At 37.1% G+C, this 15684-nt stretch overlaps 1 protein-coding gene across 8 annotated transcripts in view; it reads left to right on the forward strand.

Moving 5' to 3' along the window:
- spegb (striated muscle enriched protein kinase b) overlaps positions 1-14090 on the forward strand; it is a 108775-nt gene extending 94685 nt beyond the window's left edge. For all 8 annotated transcript variants that reach the window (XM_067444360.1, XM_067444359.1, XM_067444363.1 and 5 more), the window contains 10 exons: positions 57-173; positions 795-962; positions 2286-2408; positions 2772-2936; positions 4097-4859; positions 7280-7519; positions 9162-9385; positions 9684-9759; positions 10038-10187; positions 11496-14090. In XM_067444360.1, coding sequence (XP_067300461.1) covers positions 57-173; positions 795-962; positions 2286-2408; positions 2772-2936; positions 4097-4859; positions 7280-7519; positions 9162-9385; positions 9684-9759; positions 10038-10187; positions 11496-11742 — 2273 coding nt within the window. In that variant the 3' untranslated portion in view covers positions 11743-14090. The remainder of the gene's footprint in view (positions 1-56; positions 174-794; positions 963-2285; positions 2409-2771; positions 2937-4096; positions 4860-7279; positions 7520-9161; positions 9386-9683; positions 9760-10037; positions 10188-11495) is intronic.
- Positions 14091-15684: the final 1594 nt, after the last annotated feature.

The following is a 15684-nucleotide window of genomic DNA, read 5'->3' on the forward strand; positions in this document are numbered from 1 at the left end:
TAAATTACAGTGCCTGTCTCACTGTTTTTTTTTTTACTGATTCTTTCAACAATTAGACTTCCCTCCTGTGTTCCATATCAAATTGAGGGACCATGTTCTCTTGGAGGGAGATCCTGTCACTCTCAGCTGCCTCCCTGCTGGCAGTCCTCACCCACACATTTCATGGATGAAAGGTCTGATTCAATTCATAATATTAGCTTCAGTGGGTCTAAAGATAATAGAAACTGACCCAAATCAAGTACAAAATGCTTAATAGCTGATTAGAAAATAACTTAGCAATATTGTAAGTGTATTATCTCACTTTTGTTAAGAGTTTGTACGCTATATTAGATTCATGTTATTGTATCTGTGTAGAAATGGGTTCTTTCAGTCTTTCAATTCATACTAAAAGATGATTAAATGCACACTGTATATTTCTTGGCATACTATATATATATATATATATATATATATATATATATATATATATATATATATATATATATATATATATATATATATATATATATATATGAAATATAGAGTATGCATTTAATCAGTATCTGTGTTGTGCAAAAAAAAACATGGATGCATTAATAGCCCCTGTGCTGATATAACCAAACTTGTTTATTTTTTGGCTAAACATAGAACGATCTCTTCACCTCAAAGTAAATGTCACCCCAAAGTAACACCACTGAAGTCAAATGTCAACATAAACATTAGAAAACACCAGGTTGTGGCCTTGAGATTGATTTTGGAAAAAGGTAATGTTCCCAGCTTACATTTTTTTGCTTTTCAACTTTGTGTATTCTCAGATAAGAAGCCACTTGAGATTGACCCAAGGATGAACTTGATATCCTGCCCCGATGGGAGACAGCTGCTGATGATAATGAAGACCACCAAGAAAGATGCAGGCCTTTACGAATGTGTGGCTTCAAACACAATGGCCTCTGTCACCAGCTCATGCGTTGTGTCCCTTGCTCGTAAGTTTAAGACCAAAGCTGAAGTTAAAGGAGAATGATGAGTAAATGAAAAATAGATTGAGAAAATCAAATGGAAAGAAAAGTGCAAAGTTAGGGACACACTCAGACTTATCTCACTATATAATTTTAATTTTTTACATTTATTAATTTATTCAAAGCAATTTAATACTCTGCTGGGGAAAGTATTAGTTTATAAATTACAGCAGTGCATAATACATCACAACGAGAATGATTATCAGTATATTAGGCAAACCTAATTGAACCTAGAATACTGACAATTTTTGACGGTTATACATATTACTTTTCTCAACTTTTACAAGTCACTGGACACGGTCACATCACATTGCCATAATTATCTCATATCTCTCATTGAATGTCAATGTGATTAGTCACTTTCACTGCAAGAAAGCTCTGTCAGTGTGAAAACCCCTTAAAGGGGAATAAGAAGAAATGTGCCACAACACAACATTCCAGGATTGCTCAGAAAAGTAAAGGCTAGAGATGAAAGAGGGATACAGTGAAAGAAATGTTTAATTTATTTTTTAAGAATTAGTGCATAGCTCACAGCTAGACTCAGGAAGGAGCTCTCTTAGCCTTGAGAACAGAAATGCCATTGGCTTTCTTCATGAGCAGGCTAATGCATTGCTTATCAATGTGCAAAGCTATTTTCTCCTAACAGCAGGCCATGAATTATTCCTTTTTGTGCTTTAGAGCTGATTAATATGGAAAGGTGACTTGCTAGCAGACGTGCAAATATCATGCAGTTGCCTTACGTGACATCATTTTGTGTGTGTGTGTTTAGTGTGTATTATAATAATATCCCATTTTCTGCATGGTTCCCACGAACAAGGAAAACTGTAGAAATTGTAAAATTTATAGAATTCTTTATCCTCTATAGAAAATATAGAATTTCTATAGCAAATATAAAGTTTTATAGTTATATGATTATTTGAGGTCAGTATATAAAACTTGCTTTAAAGGCAGTAAAAACTTACTGTTCTAAAGTTTGGGGTCTGTTATATATTGAAAAAAATTTTTTTTTCTCATGGTCACCAAGGCTGAAATTATTTGGAAATTATTTGTTGAAATTATTTGAAATTTTGTTGAAATTATTATACACAAACAGTTGTGTTTTGTGGGAACCATGATAGCAAGAACAGCATTTTTATAAATATATTTACTGACATTTTTGATCAACTTAATATGTGCTTGCAGAATAAAAGTATTACAAAAAGTAGTACTCACTGACCACAAACTTTTGAATGATAGTGTATGTGTCAAGATCAACCAAATAAGAATACATTCTTTAATATTATTCTATAGGTCTGCCTAATAGTCCTGGGACCCCTGAGGTTCCTCAGAAATATAAAAACACCGCTCTGGTTGTGTGGAGACCCTCAGACACCACGGCACCATGCACCTACTCTCTGGAGAGGAAGACAGAGGGTTAGTGGACATCTTTCATTTTTCATCTTGCTTTGATAATTTAGAGTGTACTTTACAGATTTGTAAAGTACAGTATACTGTTGAAAAGATTGTCAGCTGCATTCCATATTATTTTAAATGCAAAAATTGGTTTATTGTGCTAATACGGTTTTGCTCCACTCTTAAAATCCACCCTCCATCTTAGTTTTCCCAAATTAGTAAGATTTTCTTACTATTAGTTTAGTTCACAAATAAATAAATAAATAAATGGTGGAAAATGTAGAGGAAAGTTGTAGAGAAAAATGTAGAGGAAAGTTCTCATTTTCTTCTACTGCCATCTTTTGGAAAAGATGGGTATTGTAACCGAATCTTATTTTCCTAAAGGTGAGACCAACTGGCTGATAGTGGCCACAGGTGTGGCTGACTGTTACTACAACGTCATGGACCTTCCAACTGGTGCAGTATACAGGTTCAGAGTTGCCTGTGTGAACAAGGCTGGCCAGGGACCTTACAGCAACTTGTCTGAAAAAGTGGTCCTGGACTCAACAGGTACACAATGTTTTGTCTATATCAGTGATTTTCATGCTATCAGCATGTTATCATTCACTAAACACACACACACACACACACACACACACACACACACACACACACACACACACACACACACACACACACACACACACACACACACACACACACACACACACACACACACACACACAAACATACACACACACATAAATGTTTTATGTTAAATCTAAATATAACATATACAAAAAAAATTAGATTTTCAAATGAAGTTTATATTCATCAAAAAATTCTGAAACAAATATCAGGGTTTCCACAAAAACATTAAGTATTTCAACATTTATAATAGAAGGAAATGTTATTTGAGCATTTAATCATATGATTTCTGAAGGATTATGTGACACTGAAGAATTTAAGTGGGTAATGGCTGCAAAAAAATCAGCTTTATTGTAAAAAATATTCGTATATTAATTGCAACAATATTTTCACTGTATGATTTTTTTTTTAAATTGCCCACATCAAACTTTTGAACAGCTCAAAAGTTTTATTTAATATCATTTTTAATGGGTTAGTTCACCCAAAATTACGTAATTAATGACTCTAATGTCATTCCACACCCATAAGACCGCCGTTCATCTTCAGAACACAGTTTAAGATATTTTATATTTAGTCTGAGAGCTTTCTGTCTATCCATTGAAAGCGTATGTACGGCATACTGTCCCTTTCCAGAAGGACCAGAAAGGTAATAAAACCTTTTGGTCCCAAAATAACAAAAACTATGACTTTATTCAGCATTGGCTTCTTTTCCGTGCTTGTTTTCAATCCACGCTCACAACTGCGCAGTGACGCTGCTGACATGTTATCTGGTGCATACGAGCTTCATTTATTATCTGAGGGAGACTGCACAGTTGCGAACGCGGATTTGAAAACAAACTCTGGTCCTTCTGGAAAGGGACAGTATACCGTACATACGTTTTCAATGGATAGACAGAAAGCTCTCAGACTAAATATAAAATATCTTAAACTGTGTTCCGAAGATGAACGGAGGTCTTACGGGTGTGGAACAACATTAGAGTCATTAATGACATAATTTAAATTTTTGTTTGAACTAACACTTTAATAGAACTAATTAATTAAAATTAATTTTATGCATCTATGCATCGTTTTTTTTTCTACAGCACCTCAAAAGTCCAGTGGAACAGTTGTTGTCAAAACACTTTCGTCGGCTCCGGCTCCAGCACCAGCAGTAGTAACATCTACCATGTCTTTACCTGCAATGAAGCCTGCTGCAGTAAAACAGGCTGCTGCACCACCGACTACTTCAGCCCAGCCGGTAAAGCCTGCCTCTCCTCCTGCGTCAGCTACTACACCTTCCCCTGCTGCCCTTCCCCAGAGTCATCGTCCTGTGCCTGATATCCAAACTCCATCTCCTGGTATTCCTACTCCTGCCAAAGCTAAGACCACTCTCAACATCACTGTGGCCAAACCCTCCCCTGCGTCCCCTGCAGCTCAACCTCCTCCTGCCAAACCCTCACCGCCCGTCGTCCTGCCCAAACCTCAGACTCCCATCAATGTGGTGTCCCCCCTATCTCAAACTCCTCCAGTGTCCCCACCTCCACTACTGTCCCCTCCACCTGCTATCGGCAAACCTATCTCCTCAGTGCCTATGTATGTCCCGACCACCACCACGGCACACGTGACCCCAGTCACCCCAAACACGCCTTCTCCTGCCCTGTCACCACCAGTAGTGTTAGTTACAAGTCTGAGTCCCGTAGGGGAGGGTACTGGCACACCCAATCGTATGACCCCAAGTGGAAGAGCCACTCCATCAGGACGCATCACTCCTACAGGTCGCAGGACCCCTATAGGAAAACCTGGAGACTTGACCCTAAGACAGGGCGTCCCCCAGAAACCATACACATTCATGGATGAGAAAGCAAGGTAAAGTTCAACAACTGAACACTTTTATATTGCCTTAAGTGTCACAAAATAGCTTTTTATAGCTATTTATTAAATTAACATCAAATATTAGAAAATCAAAACAACAAAATATACAAATGTAGCTCCATATGATAAATAACATGATAAACTCTGCCTATATATATATATATATATATATATATATATATATATATATATATATATATATCTGAGTTCTCATTTAAGAAGTGTGTGTGTGTGTGTGTGTGTGTGTGTGTGTGTGTGTGTGTGTGTGTGTGTGTGTGTGTGTGTGTGTGTGTGTGTGTGTGTGTGTGTGTGTGTGTGTGTGTGTGTGTGTGTGTGTGTGTGTTAAAAAAAGACTGACAGACAGAATGTCAGATATATACAGTCATGTGAAATGTGAAATTGTTAGGACACCCTGTTGAATTCCACGATTTTTTGTATCAGGATATAATAATAAAAAATCTGGTCTCTAGCAGGCTTAATTAAAGCCTCAGATGAACAACAACACATGACATATCACACCTTTAGCAAAAAATAAAGCCAAAATGGAAAAGCCATGAGTGACAAAGTTAGGACACCCTTACTGTTAACATAGGGATTAAGAGGGTAAGTAATGATCAGGCACTGATATTTAAATGTCTTTGATTAACTGATCACCAGCAAGTGTAATCACCTCTATAAAAGTTTGGAAGTTTGGACAGTATCCTGGTCTGGAGCATCCAGGTGTGTGATCCCAAGGAGGAAAGACATCAGCAATGATCTTTGAGAAGCAATTGTTGCTGCCATCAATCTGTGAAAGGTTACAAGGCCATTTCCAAACCATTTGAACTCCATCATTCTACAGTGAGGAAGCTTATTCACAAGTGGAAACATTTAAGACAGATACACCTTCCCATGAGTGGACGTCCCAGCAAATTAACCCCAAGATCAGACTGTGTAATGCTCAGAAAAATTGCAGACAACCCAAGAACTACACTTCACACTCTACAAGCCTCAGTAAACATGTTAAATATAAAAAGTTCATTACAGTACAATTAGAAAAAGATGGGTCAAGCGTGGCATGTTTGGAAGGGTTGCCAGGAGAAAGCCTCTTCTCTCTAAAAAGAACATAGCAGCACGGCTTAGGTTTGCAAAGCTGCATCTGAAATAAAACACAAGACTTCTAGAACAATGTCCTTTTGGACAGACGAGACCAAAGTGGAGATGTTTGACCATAATGCACAGTGCCAAGTTTGGTGAAAACCAAAAGAGCATATCAGTACAAACACATCATATAAAAATTCAAGCATGCTGGTGGAGGGGTGATGATTTTGGGCTTGTTTTGGAGCCACAGGACCTGGGCACCTCACAGTCAATCACAATACCAAAGTATTCTAGAGTCAAATGTGAGACTATCTGTCTGAGAGCTGAAACCTTGCTAAAACTGGGTCATGCAACCGGACAATGATCTGAAGATCACCAGCAAATCTACAACAGAATGGCTGAAAAAGAAAAGTATCAGGTGTTACAATGGCCCAGACGAAGTCCAGACCTCATCCTGACTGAAAAGTGCATAAATAAATGCCAACAAACCTCAATAAACTGAAGCAATGTTGTAAAGAGTGGACCAAAATTCCTCCAGAATGACGTTAGAGACTGATAAATCATTCAGAAAATAATTTCTTTTAAGTTATTGCTGCTAAAAGTGGATCTACAGGCAACTGAATGATAGGGTGTCCAAACTATGTCACCCATGTTTTTTCCATCTTGGCTTTATTTTTTCTAAATAAATAATGACACCGTGTAATATATCATGTGTTGTTGCCATCTGAGGTTTTATTTTTCAAATTTTAAGACCTGCTAAGCAATAGATGATTTTTTATTATGTCCTGATATAGAAAACCATGGAATTCAATAGTGTCCTAACATTTTCACATGACTATATATCAGTTTGTTATCATTATTATTACTTTACAAATAAATCAATATACGGTTGTTAAGGCTGACGTCACGCGGCAGCGCTTCCGGGTCCAAACGTTCTATCTTATACCACAAGAAAAACTACAAACGATGCTAATATACACACACAATGTGGTGTAATACTACAAAAAAAGCTATAATCATAACCTTTTTCTCCATAGCAAAATTCCAGATGGCCAGACAGTGATTCATCTTTTTTAAATCGTTAAAATATGAATGTATGTGACGCTGTGAGCACAGAGACTGTTGTGTAGACTGTAAGTATTTAAAATGTTAAACTTTTTTAAACGTTTGATGTTTAATATGAATAAATAGCGCTCATAAACAGGCGTCAATGGCATTCTCAAGTGAAACAAGTTGAGGTTTGGACCCAGAAACGGTGTTCCTTACGTCACGACTTAACAAGCGGATAGCTGACCTTGACGGCCATTGCTAATCATGCATTTTCTTCACCACAGAGGTCGTTTTGGTGTGATCAGAGAGTGTCGGGAAAACGCCACCGGTAACCTGTACATGGCCAAGATTGTGCCGTATGAGCCTGAGAGCAAGCAGACCGTGTTACAGGAGTATGACATACTGAAGTCCCTCCACCACGAGAAGGTCATGGCTCTGCATGAGGCCTACGTCACCCCACGCTACCTGGTGCTCATCTCTGAGTGCTGCTCAGGGAAAGAACTGCTCTATAGTCTGATTGACAGGTCAGAGACCGCTGCATACTTCATGTCCTCATGTCAGCAACACTGTTTTACATTGTGTGCTCCTACACAAACACTTGACTTGATGGTGTACGTACGGGGTAGTTGTACAGGGATTGTGAACAGAGCTATAAAAATAATACTGAAAAAATATTTAGTCTAAATATATTTATTATTTCTAAGGATTACTTCAGTGATTTCACATTAAGCTTTGTATTTAAAGGAACTGTATGTAAGAAATGTATTTCAATTAATCATAAAATGGCCCTGATATGTCACTAGACATTAAGATATCATGTTAATTTCAGATATTTATATCACTGACAACAGTAGTCCAGCCAGGATATTGTCATTTAAAAGTTGTTGTTGCAGCCCTCAACTGATGTTGGTGTTGACATGTTTTGTTTTGGCCTGAAGCTCCGCCCTCCACCTATCGACCAATCACGAAGTCAGTAGTGTTTGGGAATCCGGGTTGCCAGCTCTGCTCTAGTTACCACAGCTGCAGCTACAAACGTTCCTGCTGGATCCTACAGCCTATCTGGCAACCTCCAGTCAGGGGGAGGGGGAGAGGGGATACACCGCTCTACAGTCATTTGAAAGTGATTGTAGTACCAGTTTTGGCCACATGCTCTTTTTGGGGGAGAGCACGATAATTCGAATATACTACCAGATTTCTACTGATATAAAGCCATATGCTAAATCGCTGAAGTAACCCTTTAAAGTATGGGAACTGTGTCATCATAATTTTAATCCAAAAATATACTTTGAAAATTTGTTTGTACTTTATTATTTAAAAACCAACATTAAAGGATTAGTTCACTTTAACCTCACCCCCATTAAATGCAAGATGTTCATATCTTTATTTCTTCAGTCGAACAGAAATGAAGTTTTTGAGGATAGTATTCCAGGATTTTTTTTCATATAGTGAACTTCAGCTGGTCAAAATTGCAATTTCAATGCAGCTTTAAAGAGCTCGATACGATGCCAGTCGAGGAATAAGGGTCTTATCTAGCAAAACAATCAGTCATTTTCTAAAAAAATATATAATTATATGCTTTTAACCACAAAGGCTCGTCTTACACTAGCGTCCACGACTTCACACTGCCCCAGTCTTTACATCGTGTATATGCAAAGACTAAGTCGAACAACGATAACGGACAATTAAAAAAAATAGGTTTTTTTGCCCTACCCTACCTTTTTCAGTACAGAGACAAACGTGATTACATAATGCGTGAAGTCGTGGACGCTAGTGCAAGAGAAGCATTTGTGGTTAAAAAGTATATACATTTTTAGAAAATTACTGATTGTTTCACTAGATAAGACCCTTATTCCTCGGCTGGGATCGTGTCGAGCACTTTGAGGCTGCATTGAAACCTTCAAACCATTGGACCTCATTCAAGTCCACTATATGGAGAAAAATCCTGGAATGTTTTCCTCAAAAAACTTCACTGAAGAAAGAAAGACACGAATATCTTGGATGACATGGGTGTGAGTAAATTATCAGGAAATTTGAACTAATTCTTTAACCAGAACAATTTATTGAATGAATAAATAATCAAATTTTTTTTATATTTAAGATTTTTTGACAGTATGAAGTTGTCGTATATTTCCGATTGTGAAGCTCTTTGTTTATCTCCCTTCCCAGGTTCCGATACTCAGAGGATGACGTGGTGGCATATATCGTACAGATACTTCAGGGTCTGGACTACCTGCACAGCCGGAGAATCCTGCATCTGGATATCAAACCAGAGAATATCATTGTAACGTACATGAACGTGGTTAAGATTATTGATTTTGGTAGTGCACAGAACTTCAATCCACTGTTCCTGAAGCAGTTCAGCCCACCTATTGGAACACTGGATTATATGTGTAAGGCAACATTTTTGCACATATTGTTTCATATATTTCAATGTTTTCTTATTAATATTAAAACACATCTAAGAGTCACTAGCTAACTACTACTCCTCTAGCAACTACTCTTTATACTTTTAACATTCAAAACCATGTTACAAACGTTTCTTTATTTATTTGCATCATATCTGTAATCCTTTTAAAATATTGTATGGTAGTTCTTTGTTAGGTATTCCTATGGCATCCCATTTCTTTAAGCAGTTGTGTATTTCTTTACACTTTCGAATGTGTTTTTATCTCTGCGTATTATTGAAAGCCCCTGAGATGTTGAAAGGAGATGTGGTGGGTCCACCAGCTGACATCTGGAGCATTGGCATATTGACTTATATCATGTGAGTGCTGTCCACTGCAACTCTGTCTTTGAAAGTAAACAAAGTCCATTTTGATTTTATGTTGACCTTAAATGTCCAGTTTTGCTGTGTAGTGCTTTCTGCGTTACCTGCAGTTTAGCATTTGAATCATTACAATTTGTGTTTTGTCTCATGCGAGTTGTCTTCACATTCCTCAAGCTCTCTGGAGCTTGTGAGCTGTCAGTGTCTGTGATTATGTTTGACATGAATGCTATTCTAGTGTGTAACTCAAAGCTTTTGTTATGCTGTACACCATTCAGGCTCAGTGGGAGACTGCCGTTTACAGAGAATGACCCTGTTGAGACAGAGGCCAGAATCCAGGCAGCCAAGTTTGACCTCAGTAAGCTCTACCAAAATGTGTCCCAAAGTGCCTCTCTGTTCCTCAAAAAGATCCTGTGCAGCTACCCTTGGTGAGTGAAATCATCCGGGCTGTGTGTGTTAATCTCAAGAAACGTGTCAAGACCATGACTGAGTCGTATTTCACCAAAAAATCAAAAGGAAAACATTTTGCTTATTGAAATGTGAGGCCTTTAAGATTTTTTTCCATTGTGACTTAAAATTTTTTGTCTTTGCAATTCTAATTACTGTAATTATATAGATTTGTATAAATATATATATTTGTAATATCTTGTGTTTTTAATCAATAAAGTAAAAAAAAATAACAGTGAGAATCTAATTATAATCACCAGTCAGAATCATTGAGACTTATACATTTCAAATGATTATAATATTAATATTTGAAAACATGTATATTAAATACATATATGTATATAACATACAATATGTATTTAAGATTAAGATTTTAATAAAAACTATCACTGCATAGCATACAAAGGTTAAGAATATTGAAGAAATCGTTTTAAATAAATAATTTTAATATTTTGTGTGTGTATGTGTGTATGTATGTGTATGTACATAAATGTAATTTAAAATTCGTTCTCTCTCTCTCTCTCTCTCTCTCTCTCTCTATATATATATATATATATATATATATATATATATATATATATATATATATATATATATAGAAAAAGAGAGAGGGTGAGCAAAATAAATATTTTTTTATTACATTTATTTACACACACACACACACGCACACGCACACGCACACACACACACACACACACACACACACACACACACACACACACACACACACACACACACACACACACACACATACAATAATTTAAAATATATAATATATGGTACTCATTGCTGTTGTAAAATGCCAAAACAATGACATTTTTAATGCACAAAAATATACATTATTTATTTTTAGTTTTTTTACATCATGGTCTCAATTAAATTTTTTTTTTTTTTTTAATTCAAATAATGCAACAATTTTGCAACAGCAATGAGGATCTAAATATAATCCCCATTGAGAATTATGGTCATTTCTAAATTATCTGAAGAATATTTTTTTTTAAATATATAAAAAAAGAAATTGCATTATAATTGTTTTGTTTGTGGCACGCAAACGACACCATACACCTAGTGCCAACCCAAAGTAAATTACCTTGCGTGATTTATTTAAATACTCTCTACCCATAAATTTAGCTTCTGAAAGGGAAACTCCTACAAATGCATATGCAATAAGGTCAGCCTCAAAAATAACCCTGTCCATGCCTTTTCAGCGCTAATTCCTGACTAGTTTTTTTAATGCTCTATGTGTCTTGATGTTGACCGATTCCTGTTTCTGTCTGCACTGCGTTTAGGGCCCGTCCTACCATTAAGGACTGCTTTAACAACTCCTGGCTGCAGGATGCTTATCTAATGAGACTGCGGAGACAGACTCTCACATTTACCACCACACGCCTCAAGGAGTTCCTGGAGCAGCAGCAGCAGGTCAGGGCAGAGGTGGCAACAAAGCACAAAGTCCTTCTGCGTTCCTACCAGAGCACTCCACAAACCCCATCCACCCCGTCAACGCCCGGCACCCCTGCAGCGCCCATCTCTCAGTGAGCTCCACCACTGGACGTCCTCCAGAGAGATGAGAAGACGGCTCCGGGGTTCTCCAGGATAAGGACAGAGAGAGACACATCCTCAGGACATCCCAGCCCTTGGGGGGCCGGCAAAAGCGCGGTTTGTGTGTGTGAGCAAATGAAGCACAGAATCTTCTGGCCTCGCCACAGAGTTTACGCCACCTGAAACGCGCGCAAAACCTGGCATCCGAAAGTGTAATGGATTTCAGTGCATTTACCTCCGTTAGCTGTGGCCAGCATGCACAGTGCAGTTGTGTTTATTGTCCAGGACATCATCCTTACTTTAAGCGTCCTATACTTCTTTCCTACGACTTTTTGACAAACCTAGTTATCCGCATTGCATCTCTAGCAAGTGGTCAAGAACTTGGACCCGTCCTGGTTGAGAAGAGTGACTATTTCAAACACACAACTCAATCAAGAAGACTAGTCCGTTACTCGACGCAAAAAAATGTCACGTCTGTGTAATTTTTGTGGTGTCTTCCAGTTGTGAACCAGGGCCTTGAGATTCGTGCAAAATGATGTATATCTTTTTTTGAACTAGTTTTTACGGCATAAGTAATACTTTTATTACTGCTAGTTGTTATACTGTAGTGATCATCAGTATACATATGAAAACTATCGACTGAAATCATGTTCTCAAACAAGATGATTTTTATCTTTTAGTAAAGTGTTTTGATCTAAACTGAAGTGGATTGACTTTATCGTAATATCGAAAGGCCTCACAGCTTTAGGGAGTGACATTTTTGCAAGAATTCCCAGTTCTTTAAAGCACACACACTTTGGTTTTCCATGACACTTAATGAATTAGACTTTTGATATGTTGAAGTCTTTGCGTTTAACACCAGGAATGTATTGTATATCGCAGATTTCAGGGCATACAGTAGCATACAGCATGCATCGGTACAAATTCCTCTTCATAGCGTATCGGCAGCACCATTGGTTTCCAGAGAAAACTCATGGTATAACGGCCAAAGTTGTGTTTATAAGATGTGCCTGAAAGCGACCTAGTGATCTCGTAATGGATGGACGGAATTGTCTCAGAGAAGTGCCATTTATTTTTCCTCAAGAGACTAGAATATGTTGTAAGACATACGTTAGCTGCTGCATTGAATGTTCATGAGATTGATTAGTATATTATTTTGAAAGCTTTTGCTGAAAGATTCATTTATACCCATGAATGAGAGTAACTTTATGGTTGAATGATTATGGAAAAGAATAATCATACAAAATATAAAAACTATATGAAGATATAAAATATATATTAACTGTATTGTCCACAAAAATCTGAGGTAATATTTTTTTTTTAGTGAATGATCAAAAACAGAACATGTATTCTTCGACGTGTTGTCATTTACACACGGAGATATGTCTAAAAATGATTTTCTTTTCTTTGAAGATTTATATGAATGGGTGTTGATCTTGATTTGATTATTATTTGGATTTATTTTTGAACAGTTTGCATCCTGTTTGGTTAACATAGGGTCAGAATCCGTGCTTGATTTCTTTTTTATTTGTTTGTTTTGTTTAGTTGTTAAATTATCTAATGGACAAATGAGTGATTCACATCCACGCGAAAATCATATTCACAATTACAGCAAAACAAACTAAACAAAGTGAAAGAAAACGGAATGTGGCCAGTTGTGCTCAAAACGGCTAGAAAATGCTCTTTGTAAGAAATTTACATAAACTTATTTATAAAACTCCTTATCCAGTGATCACGAACAACAGGAAAAGACCTGGTCGAAAGGTGTGGGAACGCTGCAGCAATGTCCTCGTGGTTTTTAGCACAATCCTGTTGTGACCTTCTCTGTCCGCACACAGCATTGGACACCTTTGACCTTCTATCACATACATGCATACTGGCTTGGATTATAAATAGCTGTTTGCTTAGTTTTTATTGCAGTACTTGCTATGAGATTCAGTGCAAACTCTTCTGTTTTCAATCAGTTTGCATAAACGCTAACACTGGGTTTGTTCTTCTATCCGATTTGTTTATTATTTGTTTTAACTCGGGTTATTCAAATTGTTCAGGCTTCTAGTTTCCAATATATTACGGTGCGAAAAAATTGATTCACAATAAAGAAGAAAGAATTCAGACTCTGTGTTGTTGTGAATAAGGTTTTATATTGTGTGTGTGTGTGTGTTTACTACTCTTTCAGTCATGCCGAGCAACCCTTTAATGTGAAACTAAATCAAGCTTTTCTGGAATGAATTATGTTGCACTAAAACAGTGACAATGTCGAGATAATATGAATGTTTTACAGTAGAATGAAGTGTGTATATGTCGAAACCATGACTTTTCATGAATAAAATCAGCTGTCAGCAATACTCACCAGACTACATTAATTTATTATTATTATTCCAGTCATTTCAGTCTCTATGTGCATCGAAGTACTATTATAAAGTGGAAATGGGCTAAATGTCATTACAAGACACAAATTCAACCAGATGTAGTTATATTGGACTCCATAAACTGGCCATTAACTCACTGCATTCATGTGTTCAAGTGAGGCCAAACCAAATGTTTTATTTTGGACTATTTATGTTTCATATTGGCTCAATGTGTTGCTGTTCTTAGCCTTAAGGTTCTTTTCATTATAGGTTTGCTATATACAGCAACTGCTCACTCAAGAACATCTTTTATCAACCTCAGAATGTCATCTCACTCTGAGATAAAGATCCACAGAGAGGAAATGCTTTGGTATTTAAAAACCTTCAGTCTAAAACTTGAGTACTGGACCTTCATTTCTAAAACTCAGACACAATATGTTGGCAACAGGTAATTTGTTGGATCTTATTTTCAGGTTGAATGATAGTTGATTTTGTTCATCAGTAGATTATTTAAAATGGACTAATATCCTAATCATTCACCACTGTATTTGAATAAAACACACATGGACATTTCACTCAAAAGCCAAGGAATGCAGCCAAGTCTTCAGGCGGGATTTAAAAACAGGAAGGGAAGGTGCAGATTTAATGTCCTGAGGTATGCTATTCCATAATCTAGGACTGGCTACAGAAAGATCACCCTTAAACTTCAGCCGCGATAGAGGTATATGCAGGAAAGATTTGTCAGAAGATCTGAGCGAGCTGGAGGATTGCTGATAACTGAGATGTTCGGATAAGTATGATGAGGCTAGAACATTTAACATTTTATACACAAATAATAAAACCTTAACAAGGATCCTAGGCTGCACCGGTAACTAATGAAGAGACGCTAGGACTGGAGTGATGCTTTCTCTCCTCTTAGTACCAGTCAGAACAGAAGACTAGCGTTCTGGACCAATTGCAAGCTATTCAGTGATGATTGTTTGAGACCCATATAACGTGCATTGCAATAATCAAGTCTGGAAGTGATGAAGACATGAGTAACTATCTCCAAAATCCTTGAAAGAGAGCATAGTTTGATTATTTGCCTTAGTTAAAAGAAGCTGCTCATCACCACAGCACATATCTATCAAAATTCAGATTTTGTAAGTTCTTAGTAAAAGGATGAATGTTTGATGACAGAATCAATATTATTGGCAAAAGACAATCTTTTTCTCATTTAGTTGGAGAAAGTTTATGCTAGTCCAGGATTTAATATATTCAAAGCACTTAAAAAGGTCAGAATAAGTGTTAAAAGAGCTAAGAGGATTAAAGAGCGAGGAATTAAAGAGAGGAATATATCATCTGCGTAACAATGGTAGGTGATATTATATTTTCTCGTGATCGAACCCAAGGGGAGCATATACAAACAAAATGAAATAGGCCCCAAGAGGGACCCCAGAGCTGAGGGGTGCATAAGGAGAGGATGAGTTTCCAATCATCACCTTAACTGATCTATCAGAGAGGTATGATGAGAACCACTCCAGTGCCGTGCCCTAATGCTAACTTCATCCCTTAGATGATTAAAAATGGTCTCAACTGAATCAAATGCTGA

Source organism: Pseudorasbora parva, chromosome 5, assembly GCF_024679245.1.
Source record: "Pseudorasbora parva isolate DD20220531a chromosome 5, ASM2467924v1, whole genome shotgun sequence".
NCBI classification, from domain to species: Eukaryota; Metazoa; Chordata; class Actinopteri; order Cypriniformes; family Gobionidae; genus Pseudorasbora; species Pseudorasbora parva.